This window comes from Nerophis ophidion, linkage group LG09 (assembly GCF_033978795.1).
Source record: "Nerophis ophidion isolate RoL-2023_Sa linkage group LG09, RoL_Noph_v1.0, whole genome shotgun sequence".
Classification (NCBI taxonomy): Eukaryota; Metazoa; Chordata; class Actinopteri; order Syngnathiformes; family Syngnathidae; genus Nerophis; species Nerophis ophidion.
Window position 1 is genome coordinate 11,146,626 of NC_084619.1, and position 24,525 is coordinate 11,171,150.

The window sequence follows — 24,525 nt, forward strand, 5'->3', positions numbered from 1 at the left end:
TGTCACTAAAGTTATATAAACCTTGCTTGTTCAATATTCAATGCAAAACTTGTTTGGGTCCCAATTAAAAGGTTAATTTGTTCAACCTCGGCCCGCGGCTTTGTTCCGTTTAAAATTTTGGCCCACTCTGTATTTGAGTTTGACACCCCTGATCTACAAAGTCATAAAACGTAGAGATGTTTTCTTGAACTTTCATTTACTTGCCGATTGAGCCATGGATTGAATCTGCTCTCATGAACGTGTGCCCTTTCTCCAGATATTTTATCACAATCTCGGGTGGGCCCCATTCTGCGTTTGCACATTGAGCAAGAGCCGTGTCCAGCGTCCAGTTTTTATTTTGACCTCCACAGTTATCTGCCCAAAAGAGTATGCAAGGGGAAGAATCAAGAACAATACATTTAATGAAGGTGCTTGCAACGTCCTGGGCCAATCTTCCAAATATCCCCTCGTGCCATAATATCACATAATCAGGTTGACCGTCGGCCCCCATTCCTGCAAATGTCTCATTAAAGACAATAAGGCGACTGACAAAGAAGCTCCGATTGGTCCCTTGAGATACTAGGTTTTTCTGTTGTATCTACGCGGTTATGTGGTAGTTGCTAGGTCCTGCCATGCGCGTAACAGCTTACTTACGGAACAAATTACAAATATCGCATACACTAATGTAAAGCATATCACCTAGGAACTCCAAAATTATTATCAGCTCAGTTTTGACCAAAATTGAGTTACTGGGTTCTGCCTTTGGACGGGAGTGCTGTGCATTGAATGGGTTTATTAATGTCAAAATACAAAACAGGTCAGTGTTATTTTTCACTAACTTTCCACAACTCAACCAAAATGGTTTGGCAACCTACTTTTGGGTCCCCGTCCATCTGTTGAGAATCCCTGCTACATTGGGGCAAAAAAGTATTTAGTCAGCCACCGATTGTGCAAGTTCTCCCACTTAAAAGTTCTATTTTGGTTTCATCTGACCACATGACATTCTCCCAATCCTCTGCTGTATCATCCATGTATCCATTTTGGAATAAACTCAACTCGTCGTGTTTGGAGGAAGACAAATACTTAGTTGCATCCCAAGAACACCATACCTACTGTGAAGCATGGGGGTGGAAACATCATGCTTTGGGGCTGTTTTTCTGCTAAGGCATGGGTGTCAAACTCTGGCCCCATTTTATTTAGTTTGGCCCTTGAGGCAATATCAAATTAACATTAGAGCTGGCCCACCGGTAACACCACATTCACCGCTAATACTCATACTTGCCACCCCTCCCGATTTTCCCAGGAGACTCCCGAACTTTAGTGCCCTTCCCGAATATCTCCCTGGGCAACCATTCTCCCGATTTCCACCCGGACAACAATATTGGGAGCGTTCCTTAAAGGCACTGCCTTTAGCATCCTCTACAACATGTCGTCCTGTCCTCTTTTCCTCCATATAAACAGCATGCTGGCCAAGTCACATAATATATGCGGCTTTCACAAACACATACTTGGTCAACAGCCATACAGGTCACACTGAGGGTGGCCGTATAAAAAACTTTAACATTGTAACAAATATGCGCCACACTGTGAACCCACACCAAACGAGAATGACCAAACACATTTCGGGAGAACACCCGCACCGTAACACAACATAACAAATACCCAGAACCCCTTGCAGCACTAACTCTTCCGGAACGCTACAATATACACCCCCCGCTACTACCAAACCCCACCCACCTAATTTTTATTTTTTTTGTGGAATTTATTAGCCTGTGGAAAAAGTCAATGTTGATATTTACCTCAGAAGGCTGCAAATAGAAAAGCGGCATTCATTTTTTTAATTACATTTTATTTAATATACCACTGATGTTTTTGGAAAGTTTGCACTAATACGTTATATAAGCTCTGCCTGTTCCATGGGAGGAAGCCCAAATACCCGGAGTGAACCCACGCAGTCCCAGGAGAACATGCAAACTCCACACAGAAAGATCCCGAGCCCGGGATTGAACCCAGGATTACTCAGGACCTTCGTATTGTGAGGCAGATGCACTAACCCCTGTTCCACCGTGCTGCCCTATTTAAGCCTTGCTTGTTCAATATTCATTGCAAAACTTGTTTGGGTCCCTATTAAAAGGTTTTGTTCAACCTTTGTTCAGTTTGAAATTTTGGCCCACTCTGTATTTGAGTTTGACACCCCTGTGCTAAGATGACAGGACGATTGATCCGTGTTAAGGAAAGAATGAATGGGGCCATGTATCGTGAGATTTTGAGCCAAAACCTCCTTCCATCAGCGAGAGCTTTGAATGGTTGACCAAATACTTATTTTTCACCATAATTTACAAATAAATTCTTTAAAATTCCTACAATGTGAATTCCTGGATTTTTTTTCACATTCTGTCTCTCACAGTTGAAGTGTACCTATGATGAAAATTACAGACCTCTGTCATCATTTTAAGAGGGAGAACTTGCACAATCGGTGGCTGACTAAATACTTTTTTGCCCCACTGTATAAACGCTCACACTTTTTCTGCAGGCGAGCTACTTTTCAATTGACCAAGTCGAGGAGATCTACCTCATTCCTATTTATAATTCATATTTATTTATTTATGAAAGAGACATTTTTGTTAACAAGTTAATGGTGTTTAATGATAATACAAGCATGTTTAACGCACATAGATTCCTTTCTTTCATGAAGACAAGAATATAAGTTGGTGTATTACCTGATTCTGATGACTTGCATTGATTGGAATTAGACAGTGGTGCTGATAACGTCTGCATTTTCAAATGGAGGAAAAAAAAAAAAGTCCTCCTTTCTGTCCAATACCACATGAAAGTGGTTGGATTTGGCATCTCATTTGTCCAACTTGCATACTCGTTTTTAAACACTTTGTTATGAGAGTAGCATATGTGTGTGGCCCTTTAATGTCTGGCAGCAGGTGAGTGACGTCAGTGACTGTGCGGGTGGGCAAGCAAGTGAGAAAGCGGTCGCTGAGGGCGGGGGAGAAATACATTGGCATCAAACTCCGTAGCTTGCTAGCTTGTGCACGCTAGCTTTCTGAGACTCTTATTTTGTTAGCACAGACAGGATGAAACAGGTCTTTTATGGTGAAGACAGGAACTGTGCAGTCTGTCTTTAGAGTTTTGACAGTAGGTACGGAGTCTCTAGAAATAAAATGTGTTTCTCTGCGTCCGCCCTGTTAGTGATTTTTTTCTTAAATATGAGCTCGCAGCAGCCAGCGTCATCTCACAAGATCCTCGGGTGCCGAGAATGTCAAACAACTGACGAAAGTGAAGTCTTGGTATGATTGATGATTGCTCATTTTTATGTCTATTTTTTAATGCCTGGCTTGAGATCGACTGACACACCCTCCGAGATCGAGCAGTCGATCGCGATCGACGTAATGCCCACCCATTGTATAAACCATTCAAACACCTTGGCCTACTTTCTGTCCTGAAGTGTAACAAGTCCTGCTGATATTTATCTGGGTCACAGCCAGACAAACAACCACACACACAGAAATCCACAGGAAAGCTGCTCCCTGAGGAAAAATGCAACTCAAAACTGTTTAGGTTAGAATATATTTTCCAAGAAGAGACTTCCATGTGATGAGTTAAGTCCTGGGGGGCTTTTTATGGGTGACAAGATGGTTATCCTGCTATTTAATGGGGTAATTACTGAATGGTCCTTTTTAATGAAAGAAACTTGCCATTCACAAACAAGCTAACATGATTAAATTCAGTCTGCTCTCAATAGATGTTTTGACCCCCACTGAGTGCAAAATATTTTTTGTTTCCCTGAACAGAGTGTCCTCTTTTGGCATCATGATGTTTGAACTGGCTTATTTCGTCGATGCACTTCTGCTCATGTGCCTACCGTGAGTACACCATTTCATATTCTGCAACACCACAACGTTTAGCTCAAGGGTGTCAAACATATCCGACCCGCGTGATGAGTTCGGCAAGTACTAAAAGGCCTACTGTAACCCACTACTACCGACCACGCAGTCTGATAGTTTATATATCCATCCATCCATCCATCATCTTCCGCTTATCCGAGGTCGGGTCGCGGGGGCAACAGCCTAAGCAGGGAAACCCAGACTTCCCTCTCCCCAGCCACTTCGTCTAGCTCTTCCCGGGGGATCCTGAGGCGTTCCCAGGCCAGCCGGGAGACATAGTCTTCCCAACGTGTCCTGGGTCTTCCCCGTGGCCTCCTACCGGTTGGACGTGCCCTAAACACCTCCCTAGGGAGGCGTTCGGGTGGCATCCTGACCAGATGCCCGAACCACCTCATCTGGCTCCTCTCGATGTGAAGGAGCAGCGGCTTTACTTTGAGTTCCTCCCGGATGGCAGAGCTTCTCCCCCTATCTCTAAGGGAGAGCCCCGACACACGGCGGAGGAAACTCATTTCGGCCGCTTGTACCCGTGATCTTATCCTTTCGGTCATTACCCAAAGCTCATGACCATAGGTGAGGATGGGAACGTAGAACGACCGGTAAATTGAGAGCTTCGCCTTCCGGCTCAGCTCCTTCATCACCACAACGGATCGGTACAACGTCCGCATTACTGAAGACGCCGCACCGATCCGCCTGTCGATCTCACGATCCACTCTTCCCTCACCCATCAATGATGAAATATTAACATCGCAACACATGCCAATACGGCCTTTTTAGTTTACTAAATTACAATTTTAAATTTCCCGCGGAGTTTCTTGTTGAAAACGTCGCGGAATAATGACGTTTATGTTGAAGTATGAATGGTTGGAGTGGACATTATAGCCCAGCACCACCCACGGCTAAAAGTCGTCTCTTTTCATCGCATAATTACACAGTATTTTGGACAACTGTGTTGCTGAATCTTTTGCAATTTGTTCAATTAATAATGGAGACTATAAAGAAGAATGCTGTTGGTGGAAAGCAGCTGCCTTTAGCAACCAAAACACAGCCGGTGTTTCTTTGTTTGTTGTAAAGCGTTAATATGGAAAAGAGCGGTCAAGCGAACATGTTTCTCTACCACGTGTCAAACAACAAGTTTTTGGATGAGAAAATTGTGATATTAAGTCGGCTCTTACCGCAGACTTGAGCGGAGTTTGCGTCAAAAAGGCAGCTGTGACTTTCTTGGCTCCTCCATATGGCTTCCCTCAGAGACACTTGCAGTCACCGCAGCCCTCCGACTTTCAGGTATGACTTTATAATCTCACTAAAACACTAGTAACACAATAAGCAGATAGGGGATTTTCCAGAATTATCCTAGTAAATGTGTCTATATGATGAGCAACATCCTTTGCATGACCTGCTACCTCCAACACGAGGCAGCCGCACTGCCAGGACATTGAGGAACCAACATTAGCTGGCTGAACCCGAGCCCAGAGCAAAGACAAAGAGACTTAAAAACTCTACCCTGCACGCTGCAATTAAGCTGTATAATGACACTAATTAAATAAGTAATATAGTTATATACCAGAATGCTAACAGTTTCCATGCTGCTGCTGCCCTGAGGATGTTCAAAATTTCTAAAATACTGTTTGTTCTTTTAATTTTTTATTGTTGTTTGTTTGATATCTATTGTAAAGTTCAGCTGTTTTTTCAGTGGGGCCTTGGCTCCACTGCAAGCATGAATAAATAAAGTCAAGTCAAGTCAAGTCAATAACATCTGAATCGTTCCCACTGCCGTCGCCTATTTTATTTTATTTTTTTCTAGTGCTTCACTCTAACTTTCCTCATCCACGAATATTTCATCCTCGCTCAAATTAATGGAGAAACGGTCGCTTTCTCGGTCCGAATCGCTCTCGCTGCTGGTGGCTATGATTATAAACAATGTGAGGATGTGAGTGAAGTGACGTGAATTATATTTATACAGCACTTTTTCTCTAGTGACTCAAAGCGCTTTACATAGTGAAACCCAATAGCTAAGTTACATTTAAACCAGTTTGGGTGGCACTGGGAGCAGGTGGGTAAAATGTCTTGCCCAAAGACACAACAGCAGTATCTAGGATGGCGGAAGTGGGGATCGAACCTGCAACCCTCAAGTTGCTGGCACGGCCACTCTACCAACCGAGCTACACCGTGAGGCGCTCTACAACCCGTGACGTCACGCGCACATCGTCTGCTACTTCCGGTACAGGCAAGGCTTTTTTATTAGCGACCAAAAGTTGCAAACTTTATTGTCGATGTTCTCTACTAAATCTTTTCAGCAAAAATATGGCAATATCGCGAAATGATCAAGTATGACACATAGAATGGACCTGCTATCCCCGTTTAAATAAGAAAATCAAATTTCAGTAGGCCTTAAAATGAGCTGCTTTTTTTTTTTATATTAGAAACTGCTGTTCCAAATGTGTCCACTGGATGTCACAATAGCAATTCTGTTAGGCAAGCAAACGGTTCATACCGGGGACAAACAAAAGGTGCTTCGTCCTCCTTGACCCTCATGAAACTTAAAACATGCCGTTTTATGTCTTCTGCTTCGAATACATCATCATTTGGAACCCTCGTTGCCCCAAAATGTCTTTGTCAAACACGAAAAAAGTGAACTCAACCCTTTGGAATAGATTTACCTCCGTTTCTGACAGTTTGTTGAGTTAGCACTGGATTGATACGTGGACATGACAAAGGAGGTATTTGATACCTAGAAGAGTTTACATGTTGTGTTTTTTTGTTCAATCCCAGAAATACTGACTCAGTTTAATTTTGGTTTTGTAGATACACTGAGACCAAGTCTAAGCTCACTGGGCCTCATTCAGCAATAAGTTCCTAACTTTTCCTCTTACCTTTCTTCCTCGGTGGCGCCTATTTTAGTTGTCTGCTGCATGTTCCGCAACACAGCAAAACACCACAGGTTGGATCATGGTGCATGAATGACATGGTGACAGCTAATAGTATGCACGCAAAAACTTAATTTAATCACAGCGATCCACACTACTTTTGCACTTTTTATCAACTGCGTACGCAGTCGCTAAATCACCCTCCCACTAATAATATGTGCAATTTGTTTTAGTTTGCACTTGTTATTTGGTGTCGTAGTATAAATCAGGCACATTGAGCATCCGTACTCACGCCTGAACGAAGCACAAGCCTACAACCAGTTGGTAGCAGTTTTCTTTCAACTTTTACCATGAAAACAATAAGAAAGGAAAACATGTACCGTAGTTTTCGGACTATAAGTCGCAGTTTTTTTTCATAGTTTGGAGCGACTTATGTGTGAAATTATTAACACATTACCGTAAAATATCAAATAATATTATTTAGCTCATTCACGTAAGAGACTAGACGTATAAGATATCATGGGATTTAGCGACTAGGAGTGACAGATTGTTTGGTAAACGTATAGCATGTTCTATATGTTATAGTTATTTGAATGACTCTTACCATAATATGTTCTACAACCTTCTTAGTTGTTTATTTATGCGTCATATATCGTACACTTATTCAGCCTGTTATTTACTAGTCTTTATTTATTTTAAATTGTCTTTCAAATGTCTATTCTTGGTGTTGGATTCTATCAAATATATGTCCCCCAAAAATGCGACTTATACTCCAGTGCGACTTATATGTTTTTTTTTCCTTCTTTATTATGCATTTTCGGCAAGTGCGACTTATACTCTGGAGCGACTTATACTCTGGAGCCTCCGTATTCACGCCTGAACAAAGCACAAGCCTACAACCAGTTGGTAGCAGTTTTCTTTCAACTTTTACCATGAACACAATAAGAAAGGAAAACATGTACCGTAGTTTTCGGACTATAAGTCACAGTTTTTTTTCATAGTTTTGCCGGGGGTGCGACGTATACTCAGGAGCGACTTATGTGTGAAATTATTAACACATTACCGTAAAATATAAATTAATATTATTTAGCTCATTGGGCTTCACGGTGGCAGAGGGGTTAGTGCGTCTGCCTCACAATACGAAGGTCCTGCAGTCCTGGGTTCAAATCCAGGCTCGGGATCTTTCTGTGTGGAGTTTGCATGTTCTCCCCGTGACTGCGTGGGTTCCCTCCGGGTACTCCGGCTTCCTCCCACCTCCAAAGACATGCACCTGGGGATAGGTTGATTGGCAACACTAAATTGGCCCTAGTGTGTGAATGTGAGTGTGAATGTTGTCCGTCTATCTGTGTTGGCCCTGCGATGAGGTGGCGACTTGTCCAGGGTGTACCCCGCCTTCCGCCCGATTGTAGCTGAGATAGGCGCCAGCGCCCCCCGCGACCCCGAAAGGGAATAAGCGGTAGAAAATGGATGGATGGATACCGTAAAATATCAAATGATATCATTTAGCTCATTCACGTAAGAGACTAGACGTATAAGATTTAATGGGATTTAGCGACTAGCAGTGACAGATTGTTTGGTAAACATATAGCATGTTCTATATGTTATAGTTATTTGAATGACTCTTACCATAATATGTTCTACAACCTTCTTAGTTGTTTATTTATGCGTCATATAACGTACACTTATTCAGCCTGTTATTTACTAGTCTTTATTTATTTAAAATTGTCTTTCAAATGTCTATTCTTGGTGTTGGATTCTATCAAATATATGTCCCCAAAAAATGCGACTTATACTCCAGTGCGACTTATATGTTTTTTTTTCTTCTTTATTATGCATTTTCGGCAAGTGCGACTTATACTCTGGAGCGACTTATACTCTGGAGCATCCGTATTCAAGCCTGAACAAAGCACAAGCCTACAACCAGTTGGTAGCAGTTTTCTTTCAACTTTTACCATGAAAACAATAAGAAAGGAAAACATGTACCGTAGTTTTCGGACTATAAGTCGCAGTTTTTTTTCATAGTTTGGCCGGGGGTGCGACTTATACTCAGGAGCGACTTATGTGTGAAATTATTAACACATTACCGTAAAATATCAAATAATATTATTTAGCTCATTCACGTAAGAGACTAGACGTATAAGATATCATGGGATTTAGCGACTAGGAGTGACAGTTTGTTTGGTAAACATATAGCATGTTCTATATGTTATAGTTATTTGAATGACTCTTACCATAATATGTTCTACAACCTTCTTAGTTGTTTATTTATGCGTCATATAACGTACACTTATTCAGCCTGTTATTTACTAGTCTTTATTTATTTTAAATTGTCTTTCAAATATCTATTCTTGGTGTTGGATTCTATCAAATATATGTCCCCAAAAAATGCGACTTATACTCCAGTGCGACTTATATGTTTTTTTTTTCCTTCTTTATTATGCATTTTCGGCAAGTGTAACTTATACTCTGGAGCGACTTATACTCCGAAAAACACGGTACTATAATTTTTGGGGCCTATTTGGTGCAAGTGCAATCAAAATAAACATCACAACATATCCACAGCAAGTTAATACGTGACATAAAGTAACTGCATACAATGACCACGACATGTGCAATAAACAACAAACATGTAAACTCCAACAATGTTTACGTAGTGCCTGTAGAGCAGGGATGTCAAACGTTCGGCCCGAAGTCCGACGTAAGCATAAGTCCCAAAAATTTGCATGCGTCCGCCATTGTAGTCCACGCTTTAGTCAAGGTTTTATCCGGCCCGCGGGATGAGTTTGCGGAGTATAAAAATTAACCTAAAATTTTTGAATGAAAGAAACTGCTGTTCTAAATGTGTCCACCGGATGTCGCAATAGCAATTCTTTGTATCTTTGTAGATGATGCTACATATGTACAAATTAAACCACATGATGTTAGTACATCAGTCGATGAAAATGATCGAACTACATAAATAACATATTGTAATTTGATTTGGATATATTTTTTTCATCTTGATAGACTGAAAATTAACACCATTGAGTTAACTGATGAACATTAGCATATAATTTATTCAGAAAATGATAATAACGACAAATAAAGAGAATACTATTAACCGCAACATCCATCCATCCATCAATTTTCTACCGCTTAATCCCTTTGGGGTCGCGCGGGGCACTGGCGTTTATCTCTGCTACAATCGGGCGGAAGGCGGTACACCCTGGACAAGTCGCCCCCTCATCGCAGTAACCGCAACATGTATGTGTTAAAAAACTCAACAACATTATGATTTCTACAATTTCAGAATGTGCTTGTTCTATTTTTAAATAAAGAAAACAATCTGAAGTCTTTATTTTTAAGTTATCGTGTCGTGATTTTACCAGTCCCGCCCACTTGGGAGTGGATTTTTCTCCATGTGGCCCCTGATCTAAAATGAGTTTGACACCCCTACTGTAAAGCATAATGGGTAGTCCAGTTACAAAAATACAGTATACAGTATTTTTTGGACTATAATTGGCACTTGAAATCCTATCATTTTATCAAAAATCTACACTGCGCCTTATCCTCCGGTGCGCCTTGTGCATGTATTAATTCTGGTTGTGCTTATTCTGGTTGTGGTACATGGTGTAATGATAAGTATGACCAGTAAATGGCACTCTCGCAAAAGAGATACCAGAGTCATGTATAAAGAGAGTATGGCGCCATGTTTGGCACCAAGGAACTGCAATTGCAGTCCTTCACACGTAGTTTTCCTGATGAAATAAACCAGAACAATAAGTCTGAATATAGTTCTTAATTTACTCTAGCTCAAAGTTACGATAAAACATGCTTTTATTTTTGTCAAAGTGGTGTATATATAATAATAATTTGGGGACAATTTTGCGGCCGTTTTTACACTCCGCCACTACATTCATGCAATGTTTATTGACCAGTGGCTCTCTAACAATCTCCCGCCAGCTAAATGTATTTCAATCAATGTTTATTTATATAGCCCCAAATCACAAATGTCTCAAAGGACTGCACAAATCATTACGACTACAACATCCTCGGAAGAACCCACAAAAGGGTAAGGAAAACTCACACCCAGTGGGCAGGGAGAATTCACATCCAGTGGGACGCCAGTGACAATGCTGACTATGAGAAACCTTGGAGAGGACCTCAGATGTGGGCAACCCCCCCCCTCTAGGGGACCAAAAGCAATGGATGTCGAGCGGGTCTAACATGATGCTGTGAAAGTTCAATCCATAGTGGCTCCAACACAGCCGCGAGAGTTCAGTTCAAGCGGATCCAAGACAGCAGCGAGAGTCCCGTCCACAGGAGACCATCTCAAGCGGAGGCGGATCAGCAGCGTAGAGATGTCCCCAACCGATACAGGCGAGCGGTCCATCCTGGGTCACGACAGGCGGTCCATCCTGGGTCTCGACTCTGGACAGCCAGTACTTCATCCATGGTCATCGGACCGGACCCCCTCCACAAGGGAGGGGGGGACATAGGAGAAAGAAAAGAAGCGGCAGATCAACTGGTCTAAAAAGGAGGTCTATTTAAAGGCTAGAGTATACAGATGAGTTTTAAGGTGAGACTTAAATGCTTCTACTGAGGTAGCATCTCGAACTGTTACCGGGAGGGCATTCCAGAGTACTGGAGCCCGAACGGAAAACGCTCTATAGCCCGCAGACTTTTTTGGGGCTCTAGGAATTACTAATAAGCCGGATTCTTTTGAACACAGATTTCTTGCCGGGACATATGGTACAATACAATCGGCGAGATAGGCTGGAGCTAGACCGTGTAGTATTTTATACGTAAGTAGTAAAACCTTAAAGTCACATCTTAAGTGCACAGGAAGCCAGTGCAGGTGAGCCAGTACAGGCGTAATGTGATCAAACTTTCTTGTTCTTGTCAAAAGTCTAGCAGCAGCATTTTGTACCAACTGTAATCTTTTAATGCTAGACATGGGGAGACCCGAAAATAATACGTTACAGTAATCGAGACGAGACGTAACAAACGCATGGATAATGATCTCGGCGTCTTTAGTGGACAAAATGGAGCGAATTTTAGCGATATTACGGAGATGAAAGAAGGCCGTTTTAGTAACGCTTTTAATGTGTGACTCAAAGGAGAGACTTGGGTCGAAGATAATACCCAGATTTTTTACCGAGTCACCTTGTTTTATTATTTGGTTGTCAAATGTTAAAGTTGTATTATTAAATAGAGGTCGGTGTCTAGCAGGACCGATAATCAGCATTTCCGTTTTTTTGGCGTTAAGTTGCAAAAAATTAGCAGACATCCATTGTTTAATTTCAAAATTAACAACCAAAATTAAACTTAATACCGTCATTTTGCCAAAATCCTCATTAACTTTGGACCACCAGTTTTGGAGAAAATATGGCCAGGTATGTCAACATCTATTTATTTTTTATTTTTCATGAATCAGTCCAACAAAATAATACACAATAATCCCATAATTAGTTAGTTAATTATATAGCGCTTTTCTCTAGTGACTCAAAGCACTTTTAGATAGTGAAACCCAATATCTAAGTTACATTTAAACCAGTGTGGGTGGCACTGGGAGCACGTGCAGCAAGGACACAATGGCGGTGACTGCGATGGCGGAAGCGGGGATCGCACATGGAACCCTCAAGTTGCTGGCACGGTCACTCTACCAACCGAGCTATATTGCTCCATTGTAATACAATTCCAAATCCAAAACCGGCCCAGCAACATTCAGAATAGCAATCAACAGAGCAATTGAGAAGGCACACGAACATGACACAAAACAATCCAAAAGTAGTCAAGCAAAAATGAATAATCAGAATCAGAGAAGTTTTATTGCCATTGTTTGAGAAGGGGTTCACAAACTAGGAATTTTACCTGGCGCAATCGTGCAACATAAAAGACATATAACACAGAATAGAATAACATAATAATAATATCAACAACAGTATCAATATAAATAACAATTCCAACATAGCAGTGGGTAGAAATCCCTCATTTACATCGCATTTAAAACATTTGTATGCTCGTACAACACTTAAAATATTTAGTATATTCGTACGTGGAATTAAACAAAGCACCAAAATGATCCAGTTTAAGAGACTGTTCAAACTACACAGAACAAGAATTATGATGAACACCTTGAACTTATTTTTTTAGATAAATATTATGCATTTAATCCAATCCAATCCACTTTATTAATATAGCACATATAAACAACAATAACGTTTCCAAAGTGCTGCACAGCCATGTTAAAAACAATATTAAAAAAAACACATTATTATGCTCCACCAATGACTGAATAAAAACAAAAAATAAATAAAATATTAATATTTTAATATTTGTTTTAATATTTGTTTACTTACTATGGTATGTTAATATTATTCTGTTACAGAGAAAAAGGAAATGGGATACAATTGCTATGGTATGGTAGTCACGTGAGGGCCTTTCGACCAATCATTGAAACCAGGTTGTTCATACTTTCTCTATACATGACTCTGAGATACACATGTGGACTGCAGGTTGACGCCTGTTCAATAAATGATGCTAGCAAGTATCGGTAAGCATGCAAGACCATATTTGGTGTTTCATTGAGTATATAGAACTGTCAGATTCTCCCGGAATGCAGAACGGACGGCTCGGGACGACAGCGTCAGGTAGAACATGATTGTTTAATCAGACACGTACCAAAAAGACAAAACAAAATGTGCCGATCGCACAGGAAGCTAGGGCAATACCTTAGCACAGGGAACACAGGAGCAGGACACAGGAACATGGGACGTAACAGCTGCGTATAGCAAATAATGAAGCCACAACGAGTGACCGGAAAAGGCAGGCTTAAATAGAGTCTCTAATGAACAACAGGTGAACGTAAAAAGCAGGTGAAAATCAAAAGTTCCCATGGTGACTAAACAAACTCACAGGTGCACAAACAAGAACAAAAGGAGTCCAGAGCCAACAGAAATGAACTAAACAAAACATGACTTGGATCACGGATAATGACAAGAACATAACACGCGGCGCTCAAAAAGGTCTGTTAAAATGTTTTAAGCTATCGGAGCGTTCCGGCTACTGTAGTCAGACGTACTGTGCTTCATTATACGGTTATCATCATGTTGTGCGGATAAGGACCCCAAAATGACACCTATTAGGAGATATTATCGGCCGTTTTGTTTTGTAACATTATGCAAAATCAACTTTTCTTACCTATTGGTTCCTGCTGTTGTGTATTTGGGATCTGCATAAGTCCCAAAAATTTGCACGCGTCCGCCATTGTAGTCCACGCTGTAGTCAATAAGGTCCTTCTTTTTCTCTATCCTCTTGTTGTGGGACATCAAATAGAAAGTAGCGTACAGTTCAAACTTATATCCGTCAGATTCGCTAAGGAAGCGCTAAAAACTACAACAAAGGATGGCGAGGAGAGGACAATGTCAAAATGGAGGCACATAAATAAGACAAAACGCCGCATACTAAAGAGACAGTCAGAAATCAGTTTGAAGAGGGTCCGTAAAACATAATCTCTGCAACATTTTGACCAAATAACCACGATTCCTTGTTGTTTAGACTTTTTTGTAGCTGCGGACCGGGGGTTGTTTTTTATTTTTTTTATTTATATATTTATTTTCATAAAGAAATACAATCATGTGTGCTTACGGACTGTATCCCTGCAGACTGTATTGATCTATATTGATATACAGTATAATGTATATATTGTGTTTTTTATGTTGATTTAATAATTTAAAAAAAACAAAACATTTTTTTCATTTTTTATTTCTTGTGCGGCCCGGTACCGGTCCGCGGACCGGTGGTTGGGGACCATTGGTGTAGACAACAAGTAAGTGTTTTAAATGTAGAAAAAAAAAATATTTTAAATGCGCCTTTTATTCGGTGTGCCTTTTGTATGAAAATAGATCTGAATAGACTCCTTCGTCGACAGTGCGCCTTGTAATCCGGTGCGCCCTATGGTCCGAAAAATACATCAAGATAAAACATGCGTTTACATTTTTAACATTTGCTTGTTTGTTTTAATCCTTGCCGTTCCCCATTTCTGCAGCTGTCCTCCAGACTGGCAAGTCTTCATACTGTGGGAGAAGATGGCCCACGTTGGAGGCTTTCATAAGTTTCTCTATTACTCCATAATGTCTGTGGTCTGTTTCCTGCATCCTGTCTTGGTGTGGCACGCCATTATCCCAGGTAAAAGTAACCCGCTAGACATCATGTTCGCTGTACTGAATTTAAAATTTAGAAATTAAAAAATGGACGGTTGCTTCACAGATAGCGAAAATCAGGCACTTTAAAGCCTTTTTTCGGGATATTCCATGATGGGTAACATTTTGAAATAGGGAACTGATTTTTATTGGTTTTAGCCTTTCTGAAATTGTGATAATCTTCCCCTTTAAAGTAATGGAATGGATCGCTCCCATTAGCTGCATTGCTAGCCACCAAGAACGAGCCGATTTTTACATGTTAGAATGCAAAAAAAAAAAAAATTGTCTTCTTGTCACTCATAATGATTGTGAAAGATAGGCAAAATTCCAAAATAAGTGCAGTTTTCCTTTAAGATGTTGAAAATGGGTTTCACTAAGTCAAGTGCTTTGAGTCTTTCGAGAAAAGCGCTAAATAAGTATAATTCACAATTCACTTCACTAATGACTGAATAATAAATAATAATTACAGCTGTCGTTTTGCACCACAATTGAACAAAACCATTCTCAGAGTAGTGTATTGAGAGAGTTTGGCCAACTGCACAACAGGTGCCATGACTGCTAACAAGGACGTGTGGGGTCATGCCCGGAGGTATGCAATTGTTGTCATTTTAACATACATTTTTTGGACGAAATAAAACAAAATAATATGTTTATTCATCCATCCATCCATTTTCTACCACTTATTCCCTTTAGGGTCGCGGGGGGGTAAAATCGGGCGGAAGGTGGTGTACACCCTGGACAAGTCGCCACCATATAGTTCTAAACATACTCCAGCTCATAAACTTACAATAAAACATGCTTTTGTTTCGTCAAAATATAATTTTATTTGTGATTTTCTTTGTGTAACACGGTAATTGAATAGGTGTACTTTTGTAGTTATTTACCGATATTTCGGCACAATAACTAAGATATGGTAACACTGGCGTGAAGTGAAATATATGTAGTGATATTTGGTCTAGAACATCCATCCACTACCGCTCGTATTTCTTTATTCATTATTGATGAATAAAGAATTTTTCGGACATGATGTAATGTGAGGTGATATTAAATTGTCTGTCTTGTATTGTAAATGTGTTCATGTTCGACGTCCATTGCTTCCGGTTCCCCTGGGGGGGGGGGTGGGGGGGGGGGGGGGGGGGTTGCCCACAAATGCGGTCCTCTCCAAGGTTTCTCATAGTCATCATTGTCAACCACGTCCCACTGGGTGTAAGTTTTCCTTGCCCTTATGTGGGCTGTACCGAGGATGTCTTTGTGGTTTGTGCTGTGGTTTGTGCAGCCCTTTGAGACACTAGTGATTTAGGGCTATATAAATATTCATTGATTGATTGATTGATGTCAAATGCATTTTATTTAGCTTGTTTTCATTGAGGGCCACATTTTAGTTATGGCTGCCCTCAGATGGCCGTTTGTAACGGTGAATAATATATTGATAAAAATGTAAGTATTAGCCTCATGATATATTACACAATTGCATTTGATAAAAACTTTTTACGTGGTTTGTATAAAAAAAAAAAAATCTGTAGATTTTATGTTGAAAAAATAACAGTTTAGTCAGCAGAATTTTACCATTAAATGAATTGTGTTCATAAAAAGAATTATCCATCCATTTTCTACTGCTTGTACCTCTCACATTATTGTAAATGGTAAAACAGTGCCACTTTGTTTTTATTTTGCTTGTCCTGTTTTTCCATTTACAATAATATGCTGTAGAAAAAATACTCTAAATTTACGGTAAAAAAAAAAAAAGGCAGTTCAGTCGCCAGAATTTTACTGTAAATTCTACCATTGTTGTTTTCACTGTGTATTATTGTCAATGGAAAAATGGTACCACAGTTTTTCCATGGTAAAGAAAACTTTGTTGACACAATTTTATTGTAAAAAAAACAGTGGTGCTGTTTTTCCTTTTAGTGAAGTGAAGTATATTTATATAGCGCTTTTCTCAAGTGACCCAAAGTGCTTTACATAGTGAAACCCAATATCTAAGTTACATTTAAACCAGTGTGGGTGGCACTGGGAGCAGGTGGGTAAAGTGTCTTGCCCAAGGGCACAACGGCAGTGACTACGATGGCACAAGCGGGAATCGAACCTGCAACCCTCAAGTTGCTGGCACGGCCACTCTACCAACCGAGCTATGCCGCCCGCAGTAATTGTAAAAGCAACAACCATAGTGAAGTGAATTATGTTTATATAGCACTTTTCTCTAGTACAGGGGTCACCAACGTGGTAGCCTGTAAGGACCAGATGAGTAGCCCGCTGGCCTGTTCTAAAAATAGCTCAAATAGCAGCACTTACCAGTGAGCTGCCTCTATTTTTTAATTGTATTTATTTATTTTTTAGCAAGCTGGTCTCGCTTTGCTTGACATTTTTAATTTTTAGAGGGACAAAACTCAAATAGAATTTGAAAATCCAAGAAAATATTTTAAAGACTTGGTCTTCACTTGTTTAAATAAATTCATTTATTTTTTTACTTTGCTTCTTATAACTTTCAGAAAGACAGTTTTAGAGAAAAAAATACAACCTTAAAAATTATTTTACGATTTTTAAACACATAACTTTTTACCTTTTAAATTCCTTCCTTTTCTTTCCTGACAATTTAAATCAGTGTTCAAGTAAATTTATTTTTTTATTGTAAATATTTTTTTTTTATTATAAATACATAGGGAGGGGTTTAGGGCACGTCCAACCGGTAGGAGGCCACGGGGAAGACCCAGGACACGTTGGGAAGACTATGTCTCCCGGCTGACCTGGGAACGTCTCGGGATCCCCCGGGAAGAGCTAGACGAAGTGGCTGGGGAGAGGGAAGTCTGGGTTTCCCTGCTTAGGCTGCTGCCCCCGCGACCCGACCTCGGATAAGCGGAATATGATGGATGGATGGATGGATAAATACATTTTAATTTAATTCTTCATTTTAGCTTCTGTTTTTTCGACGAAGAATATTTGTGAAATATTTCTTCACACTTATTATGATTAAAATTCCAATAAATTTTCCGGCAAATGTAGAAAATCTGTAGAATCAAATTTAAATCTTATTTCAAAGTGTTTTGAAATTCTTTTAAAATTTTTGTTCTGGAAAATCTAGAAGAAATAATGATTTGTCTTTGTTAGAAATATAGCTTGGTCCAATTTGTTATATATTCTGACAAAGCGCAGATTGGATTTTAACCTATTTAAAACACGTCATCAAAATTCTAAAATTAATCTTAATTAGGAAAAGTTACTGATGATATTCCATAAAGTCTTTTTTAATTTTTTTCCAAAAGATTCAAATTAGCTAGTTTTTCTCTTCTGTTTTTCGGTTGAATTTTAAAGAGTCGAAATTGAAGATAAACTATGTTTCAAAATTTAATTTTCTTTTTTTTCCTGTTTTCTCCTCTTTTAAACCGTTCAATTAAGTGTTTTTTTCATCATTTATTCTCTACAAAAAAACACTTTTCCACTTTGCACCAGTCCATCGTGACGGAATGACAAACAGAAATACCCTTTTTTCTATATACTGTATAGATTTATTTATTAAAGATAAATCAAGCAAATTGGCTATTTCTGGCAATTTGTTTAAGTGTGTATCAAACTGGTAGCCCTTCGCATTAATCAGTACCCAAGAAGTAGCTCTTGGTTTCAAAAAGGTTGGTGACCCCTGCTCTAGTGACTCAAAGCGCTTTACCTAATGAAACCCAATATCTAAGTTACATGTAAACCAGTGTGGGTGGCACTGGGAGCAGGTGGGTAAAGTGTCTTGCCCAAGGACACAACGGCAGTGACTAGGATGGCGGAAGCAGGGATCGAACCTGGAACTCTCAAGTTGCTGGCACGACCGCTCTACCAACCGAGCTATACCACCCCGAGATGATAGAATTTAAGTTAAAAATAACAGGCGGTTCAGATGCCAGAGTTGTACTGTCAGAAATATGGTCATTTTTGCAGTGCACAGTTGGATGGATAACTTAATTTAAGAAATTAAGTCAAATAGATAATTTTTGTATTTTCATTTCAACAAACCTATGACATTGGTTACTATTGTTTTCATTCCAATGATTGTTTATTTGTATGTCACAATGGAAAGACTGAATACGTTTATTGAGAAAAGATTGAGAACTTTATTTAAACATTATTTCCAGGCTTTTGCGGGCCGTATTAGATAATGTGGCCTGTGCATTAGTACAAACCCCGTTTCCATATGAGTTGGGAAATTGTGTTGGATCAAAGTACCCGCACTCTTTTACTACGAAACCACGCTGTTGTAACATGTGGCTTGGCATTGTCTTGCTGAAATAAGCAGGGGCGTCCATGATAACGTTGCTTGGATGACAACATATGTTACTCCAAAACCTGTATGGACCATTCAGCATTAATGGTGCCTTCACAGATGTGTAAAATACCCATGCCTTGGTCACTAATACACCCCTATACCATCACAGATGCTGGATTTTGAACTTTGCGCCTATAACAATCCGTATGGCTATTTTCCTCTTTGTTCCGGAGGACACCACGTCCACAGTTTCCCAATATAATTTGAAATGTGGACTTGTCAGACCACAGAACACCTTTCTACTTTACATCAGTCCATCTTAGATGAGCTTGGGCCCAGCCAAGCCGACGGTGTTTCAGGATATTATAGATAAATGGGTTTTGCTTTGCATAGCAGAGTTTTAACTTGCACTTACAGATGTAGCAACCAACTGTAGTTACTGACAGTGGTTTTATGAAGTGTTCCTGAGCCCATGTGGTGATATCCTTTACGCACCGATGTCTGTTTTTGATGCAGTACCGCCTGAGGGATCAAAGGTCCGTAATATCATCGCTTACGTGCAGTGATTTCTCCAGATTCTCTGAACCTTTTGATGACTTTACGGACCGTAGATGGTAAAATACCTAAATTCCTTGCAATAGCTCGTCGAGAAATGCTGTTCTAAAACTGTTCGACAATTTGCCTACAAATTGGTGACCCTCACCCCATCCTTGTTTGTGAATTACTTAGCATTTCATGGAAGCTGCTTTTATACCCTATCATGGCACCCACCTGTTCCCAATTAGCCTGGGATGTTCCAAATAAGTGTTTGATGATTCTTTCTCAACAATATCAGTATTTATTGCCACCTTTCCCAACTTCTTTGTCACGTGTTGCTGGCATCAAATTCTAAAGTTAATGATTATTTGCACAAAAAAAATGGTTATCAGTTTGAACATCAAATATGTTGTCTTTGTAGCATATTCAACTGAATATGGGTTGAAAATGATTTGCAAATCATAGTATTCCCTTTATATTTACATCTAACACAATTTCCCAACTCATATAGAAACGGGGTCGGTACATTGGATAAAATATAATTCAGATTGAAGTGGTTTAGTTACAGTATATGTACTGTATACAGAATATAACTTGTTTCCAATCTTGCAGGGACAATGCTTCTTACAACTGCATTCTTCAACTTCATACTCAGCAAGAAAACAAACACCAAATGCCCCAAAAGACCACAGGAGGGCTACAGTGACCAAGGCCCGACCGCGGTCTACGTGTCAGAGGGACCGGCTGCAAACAATGTCCTTTCCTTCCTCCACGTGCTGACGGGGAAGAGAGTTGCCACAGCAACGGATGGCCCGGCTGGCACGGGAGGAGAGAGCTTCCAGGCCATGCTGGAGCTGGAGCAAACGCCAAAAGAGAGGCGGAGGAAAGAGAGGAAGCCCATGTGGATGAGAGGCCGGGGGGAGGTGATGGAGAGAGAGATGGAGGAGATGAGAGAGTTTGGGGAGTCAGAGCCAGAAACCACCTCAGACACTGCACCTATGATTACTGACTGAGGCTCGCTCTAAAACACACTTTATGATTACCACACTTGAAGAAGATGATTATGCTCATACAGAGCTGGTGCTATACTGCAACTACAAATAAACGCACAATATTAAGATTTATTATTAATCAATCAATGTTTATTTATATAGCCCTAAATCACGAGTGTCTCAAAGGGCTGCACAAGCCAAAACGACATCCTCAGTTCACATCCCACATCAGGGCATGGGAAATCTCAACCCAATGGGACAATGAGAAACCTTGGAAAGAACCGCAGATGTGGTGCAATGGACGTCGAGTGGATCTAACATAATATTGTCAGAGTCTAGTCTATAGTGGATCTAACGTAGTAGTGAGAGTCCAGTCCATAGTGGGGACAGCAGGAGACCATCCCGAGCAGAGACAGGTCAGCAGAGCAGAAACATCCCCTACTGATGCACCTACCAGGTCCCAACTTTGGACAACCAGCACTTCATCCGTGGGTACCGAACCTGTGCCCTACCTTCCACGAAGGAGAGGGTGGCAGAGCAGAAAAGAAACGGCATATCAGCTGTTCTAAAAGGGGGGTCTATTTGAAGGCTAGAGCAGTGGTTCTCAACCTTTTTTTAGTGATGTACCCCCTGTGATCATTTTTTTTATTCAAGTACCCCTTAATCAGTGCAAAGCATTATTGTTTTAAAAAAAGAGATAAAGATGTAAAATACAGCACTAAGTCATCAGTTTCTGATTTATTAAATTGTATAACAGTGCAAAATATTGCTCATTTGTAGTGGTCTTTCTTGAACTATTTGGAAAAAAAGATCAATCAATCAATCAATCAATGTTTATTTATATAGCCCCAAATCACAAATGTCTCAAAGGACTGCACAAATCATTACGACTACAACATCCTCGGAAGAACCCACAAAAGGGCAAGGAAAACTCACACCCAGTGGGCAGGGAGAATTCACATCCAGTGGGACGCCAGTGACAATGCTGACTATGAGAAACCTTGGAGAGGACCTCAGATGTGGGCAACCCCCCCCCCCTCCCCCCCTCTAGGGGACCGAAAGCAATGGATGTCGAGCGGGTCTAACATGATACTGTGAAAGTTCAATCCATAGTGGCTCCAACACAGCCGCGAGAGTTCAGTTCAAGCGGATCCAAGACAGCAGCGAGAGTCCCGTCCACAGGAAACCATCTCAAGCGGATCAGCAGCGTAGAGATGTCCCCAACCGATACAGGCGAGCGGTCCATCCTGGGTCTCGACTCTGGACAGCCAGTACTTCATCCATGGTCATCGGACCGGACCCCCTCCACAAGGGAGGGGGGGACATAGGAGAAAGAAAAGAAGCGGCAGATCAACTGGTCTAAAAAGGAGGTCTATTTAAAGGCTAGAGTATACAGATGAGTTTTAAGGTGAGACTTAAATGCTTCTACTGAGGTGGCATCTCGAACTGTTACCGGGAGGGCATTCCAGAGTACTGGAGCCCGAACGGAAAACGCTCTATAGCCCGCAGACTTTTTTTGGGCTCTAGGAATCACTAATGAGCCGGAGTCTTTTGAACGCAGATTTCTTGCCGGGACATATGGTACAATACAATCGGCAAGATAGGCTGGAGCTAGATCGTGTAGTATTTTATACGTAATTAGTAAAACCTTAAAGTCACATCTTAAGTGCACAGGAAGCCAGTGCAGGTGAGCCAGTACAGGCGTAATGTGATCAAACTTTCTTGTTCTTGTCAAAAGTCTAGCAGCCGCATTTTGTACCAACTGTAATCTTTTAATGCTAGACATGGGGAGACCCGAAAATAATACGTTACAGTAATCGAGACGAGACGTAACAAACGCATGGATAATGATCTCGGCGTCTTTAGTGGACAGATATAAAAGTAACTAAAAACTTGTTGAAAAATAAACAAGTGATTCAATTATAAATAAAGATTTCTACACATAGAAGTAATCATCAACTTAAAGTGTGTTATGTTCAGAGGGAAGGAGGCGACAACCAGGACAGAACTGCGGTTCTTTCAAGGTTTATTTTAAACCTTTGATAAATACGTGACATGTGTATGCTACTCTAAGTGAATGAGTGCGACTATGTGTAATATTAATAATGTAAATGTTACCAAGGGTTGTTGTCTGTGAGTGTTGGTTGTAATCTTTCGTCGAATCACGAGGGGCAAGACGAAGAGGCAGTCCGTGGACAGGCAATGGGTCGTGGGGAGGAGCGAGGCAGTGTAGTCTGGGTCCGAGCAGGGAGGTCGTGGATCGAGGAGGGCATTCAGGAATCCGGTTGGATGTCGAAGGACAAGGCTTGATCACGGAAGGCAGGGGAGTCACTGTGAACACACAAAGGGACGTGAACCGAGAGCAAAGCAAAGGTGAGGAAATCACGGGGAAGGGGATGCCAGACGTGAAGCTTACGGGAAGGTTAGCGACGTTCTGGCAAATGTTCCTTGAGGGTCTGCTGGTCTTTATGCCGCTCCCTTTCATCAAGTTCAGGTGTGTCGATTATTGATTGACTACAGGCTTGTTGCTGCGCGGGCGTGCTGCGCTCAGCACGAGTGGGGACAAGTCTGAAAGCGCCGTCAAAGGAGGCGCATCTTGGCGAGCTGTCAGCAGAGGCGGCTGCAGCTCCAGCCGCCGAGGAAACGCGGGTTCGACTCCGCGTCATGACAAAGTGCCCTCTTTGGGGATTCTAATAGAGATCTATTTGGATTTCACGGTGGCAGAGGGGTTAGTGCGTCTGCCTCACAATACGAAGGTTCTGCAGTCCTGGGTTCAAATCCAGGCTTGGGATCTTTCTGTGTGGAGTTTGCATGTTCTCCCCGTGAATGCGTAGATTCCCTCCGGGTACTCCGGCCTCCTCCCACCTTCAAAGACATGCACCTGGGGATAGGTTGATTGGCAACACTAAAATTGGCCCTAGTGTGTGAATGTGAGTGTGAATGTTGTCTGTCTATCTGTGTTGGCCCTGTGATGAGGTGGCGACTTGTTCAGGGTGTACCCCGCCTTCCGCCCGATTGTAGCTGAGATAGGCGCCAGCACCCACCGCGACCCCAAAAGGGAATAAGCGGTAGAAAATGGATGGATGGATGGAATTCTAAACATTTTTTTAACAAAAAAATAAATCTTTAACATCAATATTTATGTAACAATCCCTAAATTAGACAAGCACACATATGTTTTTCCTCTTTTTATGCATTCTAACTCGTCAATAAATGCCAGCAAGTCAGCAAATAATGGGATTGGCTATAATCAGCCTATAAAGCGCTCTTAAAAACATCCATCTGTTATGTACGGCGGGGGAAGGAAATGACACAGCGACAGAGGTAAAGCTCAACAGTTTATTTGTGAGCTTGATGATGCAGTGGAGTGTGTATGCTACCGTGTTCGTTGCAGGACTATGAGAAGCATTACAGTGAGTTGTAAGTTTGTGTTGAGCGAGAAGGCGTCAAGTCCCCGCTGCCTTGTGGGTTAGTCTGGGAAGACAAGAGGCTAGGGGAGCACACCATGAGAGAAAAGCAAGTGCTGGAAGGCGCACCATAGGCGGTCCTTGGACAGACCGGACCTCCGGCAGCCTCCTGCAGCTGTGAGGAGGTGCCGGTCGTCCTGGTTTTCCCTTGCCACCGGATACAGCTCAACACAGCGAAGAAGTGACGTTGGTCAAAAAAGACCTCAACGGCGCAGTGGGCGGATGATGGTTGTATAGAAGCTCCACAGCGGTCACAAAGGTGGAAGAAGGCTGCAGCAAAGATGGGCCCCCAATTGTCTTGGTCTCCATGCCATTGGAGCTTGGCCTTCTCTTTGCCAAGGACAGCGTGGTGGCTGTCTGT

The 24,525-nt window shown here is 41.3% G+C and overlaps 1 protein-coding gene across 1 annotated transcript in view; it reads left to right on the top strand.

The window, feature by feature from the left end:
* The window catches only part of tmem72 (transmembrane protein 72), a 41,095-nt gene extending 19,652 nt beyond the window's left edge, over positions 1–21,443 (top strand). Inside the window, exons 3-5 of the mRNA XM_061909921.1 lie at positions 3,783–3,854; positions 14,769–14,908; positions 20,318–21,443. Coding sequence (XP_061765905.1) covers positions 3,783–3,854; positions 14,769–14,908; positions 20,318–20,718 — 613 coding nt within the window. The 3' untranslated portion in view covers positions 20,719–21,443. The remainder of the gene's footprint in view (positions 1–3,782; positions 3,855–14,768; positions 14,909–20,317) is intronic.
* Positions 21,444–24,525: the final 3,082 nt, after the last annotated feature.